At 44.8% G+C, this 6,178-nt stretch overlaps 1 protein-coding gene across 1 annotated transcript in view; it reads right to left on the reverse strand.

Annotated features, from left to right (window-relative positions):
- Window positions 1-211: 211 nt before the first annotated feature.
- FARSB (phenylalanyl-tRNA synthetase, beta subunit) overlaps window positions 212-6,178 on the reverse strand; it is a 39,836-nt gene continuing 33,869 nt past the window's right edge. The window contains exon 17 of the mRNA XM_009890224.1: window positions 212-475. Coding sequence (XP_009888526.1) covers window positions 324-475 — 152 coding nt within the window. The 3' untranslated portion in view covers window positions 212-323. The remainder of the gene's footprint in view (window positions 476-6,178) is intronic.

Genomic DNA, 6,178 nt, shown 5'->3' on the forward strand with positions numbered 1-6,178 from the left:
CATTTCTGATTTTGAAAACTAATCATGTGCTCTGCCATTACATTTCTCTTGTAAACCACTGGGCTTTTACCCAACTTGTTTCTTCCCCCTCAGCCCTCTAAAAATTTCGAGGGCACGGTCCAGTCCGAGCTGCCACATTCTTACCCTGCAGAAGCCGGCCAAATTGCACTGTAAGGAACGTATTTACGCAGGGAGCCAGGAGCTGTTTTTCTAGTTTATTGGAATATAAAAGCACAAGCGGATGTCCCCCGTGGAGAAAGACAAAAGAGCAGAGGGTGCTGCGTGTGACAGTGGACGGCTGTAGGAGGATAAAAGCCCCGTCTTCACACAAAGGGCTCAATATTGATCTCTAGGGCAGAGCACGGCATGGTGAGCTCAAACTTGGTGATAACATCGGGGTGTAGGACTCCAAGTTTCCCAATGCTTTGACCTTTGGCAAAGATCTCAGCACAGCGACCAGGAAAGAAAGCAGAGCCTGGAAAGAAAGTGAGAGAAAAATCAATATTTCTCTGGGCCAAAGAAGTCAATAGGCATTTCTCACGGAGAACAAAGCTCTCAGTATTAAACCCTTCTCTGTGCCGAGACGCTAAGAAGGGGCTCTCATTTTCCTGCATTAACAGTTGTCATGATTGATAGGGAACGAGGAAACACTTTGAGTTAAAAATAAAATGTGAAGCCCAAAGCGTGGGCGTTTTTCACACTCCAGTTGTTTTGACTAAGTTACTTCTGTAATAGAAATTAGCAGAGGTAAGTCAAATCAGGGGGATGCTGAAGTGAAGAACTTTTGCAGGCTGTAGGCTATTTAACACCTGAATGTTTCCCACCTTGCTCTGTTTAAGAAAATAAAGCTTGCTGTCATCTAAGGGGTAAGTAGGCATGTCACTCCTGATTACATGTCACATAATTAGAAACAACCTACATTCCTCATCTGGAGAAGAGCTTTTAAGCAGTTTCATATACACTGTGGAACTGTGGCACAATGAACAACCCAAAGGAGGTTATCTGTGCGTGGTGGCTACACCAGCAATACATTCGAGCTTGTCTATAGCAGCTATGCTTGCATTTTTTTGGTCTGTCCTGAGGTGAGTGGCATTTTGATCTGATGGCCCTTCAAAAGACGAAAGCACACCAAACCAGCAAGCTGCTCCTCCTGAAGCCACCTCCTTCATAACAAGGCACAGTGCGTAGGACCTCCAGTGAGGAGCGCTGCAGACAATGCTGTGAACTCAAAGGAGGAAAGGGGAGAGGAATAAACAAGGCCACGGAATCCTACAGACCCTCCTGGGCAGAGCTGCCTCCGCCGTGTTTTTAATGGTGCTGCCCTTGCAGAGAGGGAGGGGCTCTTTACTAGGTTTCCACCCAGACGTTAAACAAGTCAGCAGGGACAGCATCGGGGACCAGTCGGCTCCCCTGCCCTCACCCCTTGCTGCGCGTCTTTTTCTCAATAACCTAAAATCCAACCTAAAATCTTCTACAAGAAGAGCTGGGTATTGGGTGTGTGGGAGGTTGCATCAGCGCAGATGAGAAACGTCCCTGCTCTGCTCGCTTGTGTGCCGCCGTGAAGAGAGCAGCTGAGGAGCTGCTTCCAGTCCTGCTCCCTGCTCGCTACCGGCACAGCGCTCAGCCCTTCAGCATCCTCCCAGCCCTTCACCATCCTCTGCATCCTGCAAAAGATCCCAAGAATTTCCTAATGGCAACTTAATTTCTGGTTGCTCCAAATGCTATCTAAGGTTCAGGATCAGCCCAGGACATTTTCCCGCGTTTACAAGTAGCTATTTAAAAAAGGCAATAAAGGGCCAAATTATCCTCAAACCTCAGGAACATTTTCATGACACTCTGATCACTAGTGGTCGAGCCCAGAGATACACTCTTTGTTAGTTCCCCAATGGAAATAGTTCATTCAAGTTCATTCAAGTGTCTCCTGTGAGGTTTGTAGTCGTATCTTGCAGCTACAAGAATAAGAACAGCAATTAGGTCTTTTTCTTGTCCAACTTGCTGCAAGTGCAAATTAACTTAAACGCGGACTTCAATTTTGGCCGCCTTGTGAAATCTGACGGCAGCAGTAAATGATCACAGCAACATTATGCAAAGGCCATTTTAAAAAAACATTCAGAAGCAGTGTCTTTTAAATCATCCAGTTCCAGTCTTAGCTGGAAGCGCAAACCGACTACTTACACTGGACATCCAAAAGCGAAATGACCTAACCTCTGGATGTTACTGGCGCGTGACTCTAGCCAAACAGACACTTGCCACTGCCAAGCTGCGCTATTCAAAACAAGTGTTAAAATAAAACTTGGTGAAACAAATTTAGAGAAGAAACAAATGCCACACATACAGATCACTCTGCAGATTGTGAGTGGAAACATAATCTAAAAATAAAGTCCCCTTGTAGTTAGCGGTAAAGGCTTTCCGCTTTCCTATTTGTGAATAAAGCTGGTATTGTACCATGGATGTGAGCAGCACACAGTGATGTGCTTTTAGAAACTTGACTGTAAGCTTACACTGGCACAAAAGCAAGAACCAAGCAGAAGTTAATAATGTTGGCATGGTACCCCGCTGTAAAATTATAGGAAAAAAGAGCTTTGACAATGCAGTTAGTTAAAAAGCTGTGAGTCTGACTTGTCTGTTCGTCTGGGCTGCCTTGTGTGTAGCCTTGGGAAAGTTACTTTATCTTCCTACACATCTAGACCCAATTATATCATGAGACTTAACTGTTTTTAAACTTGTTTTGGACATCTGGATGGGGCCTAAAATAATACTGCACTCAGTCAATCTATCAAAGGCAGCTTCCAAGATCTGGGCCGCTTCCCATTGCGTGAAACAATTGTATGTTTTCAGGCGCAGGGAACGCTCTGCTACCCGGGCATCACCAGCTGTCGCTCGCCCAGGCAGAAGTTAGGCAGAAGGTGGACAGGTGGTGGGGGGTCTTGAAGCCCTACCCAACCCTCACATCCACCGCTGCCCATCTTCCCTACGAGGTTATCTTCAGTAGAAGTTTTCTTGCATTTAACTAAATAACGTGCACTTGTGATAGACTTTGAAAACTGATGACAATTCATGACATTATCTCAGAAGCTATGAAACGGCTTAATTATGGCATAAGGTGAAGTGTTACGTTAGCTAGAATCTTAACACCGACAAAATTTATCCTCTTGCTATGAGCTTACAGCACAGCTCCATATTACAAACGAACCCAATCAGTGAATAACCATCGCCAAAAGGGAGGTGGTGGCCCTCCACCGGGGGGAGGGGAGGAGAGTGGGACAAGCTGTTGATTTGGCTGAAGCCTTTACCATGAAGCCATACGTTCAGCGTGGCGCCGAATACACTGCCCCAGGCTATGCATTAGGTATTCAGCCACATTTTCTGTCTCATATGCAGCAACCAACGCTGGACCACGACGTCATTTACTTCACCCTGTGCTTCCTTGCAGTGAAGAGTTAAGTATACAGTTAAGATCAAGCGGGAACACTTAGCTCCCCTTCAGCTCCCCTCTCCATTTCTAGTTGAGCTAACCCGGGAATGTCGGTTACTTCACGGTGCGCTCACGAGCGTGCCCGGCGCTTTGCAGGCATGGCACTTGCAGGGTATTATTCTGTGACTGGAAGAGATCAGACAATAAGCAAATAAAAACTCAAGAACCTGTTAAAAGCGTTAGGGTCCCCATCTGTCCGGCTAACGCTTGGCTCTTGCACCAAAGAAACATGAGCTGAGGAATAGGCTGACAGAGAGTTTATGAACTCCGGTTAATAATGAAACTATTATGATGATAATTGGCTGCACTACAGAATGCTTCAAAGTATATTCCTGCCAGCCAAAAGGGCCTCCACACCACATCCCACAGATGGGGGATCTAAGGCCTTCCTCACCTTAGGGACTTTAGGTAAAAAAATTCAGATACTGAAAGGGAAGCACATAAAAAAAAGATAAAACTCAGAAGAAACATGCAAAAATCTGAGCAGAAAGGGGGGAAAAGAGAAACTAGCTTTTGCAGCTGGGGGGAGTGCTTTGACTGGGGGACCAGCCATGAGCAGAAAAGGAGACTTGGCCCAGAGGAGCCTCACTGTGCTGAGGACAAGCCATGGGTTGCAGGAGGACCTTACCAACCCGCAGCAAACCTGAGACTGCTTCAAAATGACCAGGAAGCAAAGGTAAATAATTTTTTTTACCTGGTTTGTGTGTTTCTTGTATTATTGAGTAAATAGTAGTTATTTCAGAGTTCTAGCAGCAAAGCTTGTGTTATGGACTGGATTTTCACGTCAACTCCTGAAGTATAAAACTTTAGAATGAGTCCAGGCTGTATGAAAAACATGTACTTACACTACTTGTATGTATGGAGAGCAGCAAAAAATGCACAGACTATTATTTCCTTTGAATAAATGGCACCATAAGCTGAAGCGTAGTGCTCTTAAGCTTCAGTAAAGTCTTGATGGCAAAAGGAGTCTGAAGGGCACCTGCCCAGAAAAGCAAGTGGTAGTGACCTCCAACTTTGGAGCAGGAGTTGAAAGCTGACAATAGCGCTTGTTGTCCTGTCTCTGTATGTAACATCATCAGGAACTGCATGGTCCTCCTGCAGAAAGCTTTCCCTAGTCAGTAGTCACCAAAGTGCACCTGGAGGCACCGCTATCAGTAAGTGTGCTAAGAAGGGACTGCCTTTGCCGCTGGTGCGATGATATCGAAAGGCTGCTCTTGGAGTCTGGTTGGTTGTGCCACTGAGTACATAGACAGCCAAAAATAATTTAAAAATCTCAATTTACTATACCATCCACCTTAAGGATAACAAATTTATCACCCTTGATACAGTTAATCCTTTCTGCTCTGCACACAAATAGTACTTCACAAACTTCGCCTTGAAATCTAGTCGGAGATGGTATTGTCCTTGCTGATAGAGACCTATACAATGGCAGAGGAAGCCAGAAGGTCTAGCAATGGAAATCCACCTCTTAATATGTCAACATTATAATTGGTAGTTAGGAGAAGGGGTGGGGTGAAACACAATATGCGTTCCTAAAGAAGAGATGCCAAAGCCAGTCGTGCCTTATGCTGACATACTACACGCAAGCAAAAGACAAAAGCTACTTCTCGTGGCTGCAAGTAAGAATTTAATTTCCAATGTTCAGTGATGTAGAAGTAATACCTTTAATTAAAGCTTCTGTAGCATGTCCTCAAAATCTGTAATTGCCTCTCTGTATTCAGGCAACAGGGCCACTTTGATTGCTTTGGGGTAATTCTTTGGCCAATAATCCAATCGAGCATGTAGTCTTTAGCACATTTTCTGGTTAATTGACCCTCAAAGAGCTCAGAGTTCCCTGCACTCTTTGTTGTCAAACACCTTGCACAGTTTCTTTTCTCTGCCTTACTCTCCCTCCTTTTCAAAAAGAAATAGATTAAAGTAGTATTACAGGCCTACAGTTGCACTAAGCCTTCAAACCCACTCGTTTGGTCCTTTAATTTGAGGGAACATCGGAAGCTGAAGCTTAAGAAGGTAATAGAGCAGAGCTCATCTGGCCTCCAAAGGCTTTCATCTTAATTCTCCATCCCTTAGTCATTCCAGCTGCCCTTTCACTACCCCATCCTGACTCACCTGGTGCAGAGTTTTACCTGTGCTGCATTGGATGGAATTTAGTTTTGTGAGGCCAGTGGTCGTTTTTCCTCTTTAGGATCAGGTTCTTCACATTCTCCAGTAATTCCTTCTTTTGGCAGATGTACTCAAATGCAAAGTTACAGGACACTATCAGGCCAGTCAGTATTTTAAAAGGCAACTCCCTTTTCTTGCCCGTGTATGCAGTGCACTCAGGCTCCCAGAACCTTATGCAATGCAACGCCAACTGCAAAATCCTGTCTTGTCATGAGATGACACACCTTCAGCCAATTTTTCAAATCACAGATATCTCAAGTCTTGCATGATTTTTGAAACAGAGAGGCCCATTGCTCTTAAATTGCACATTGTCAGCAATTCTTCCCCTATATACTCTCACGTGCAGAAAACCCATACTTTGGGATCAGCGGGATATTTATTAACTTTAGTTTCCTGATTTGTAACTCCTGACTAAAGCTGTGCCAGAACAACCTCCACTCCCCAGATCACACCTAACCGTAATGACATGTCAGGAAACTCAAATCAGTACAATCAAATCTAAGGCAAGTGCCTTAGATTTATCCCCCCCCCCCCCAAAAA

This window comes from Charadrius vociferus, unplaced genomic scaffold, assembly GCF_000708025.1.
Source record: "Charadrius vociferus isolate BGI_N301 unplaced genomic scaffold, ASM70802v2 scaffold650, whole genome shotgun sequence".
In the NCBI taxonomy this organism is placed as follows: Eukaryota; Metazoa; Chordata; class Aves; order Charadriiformes; family Charadriidae; genus Charadrius; species Charadrius vociferus.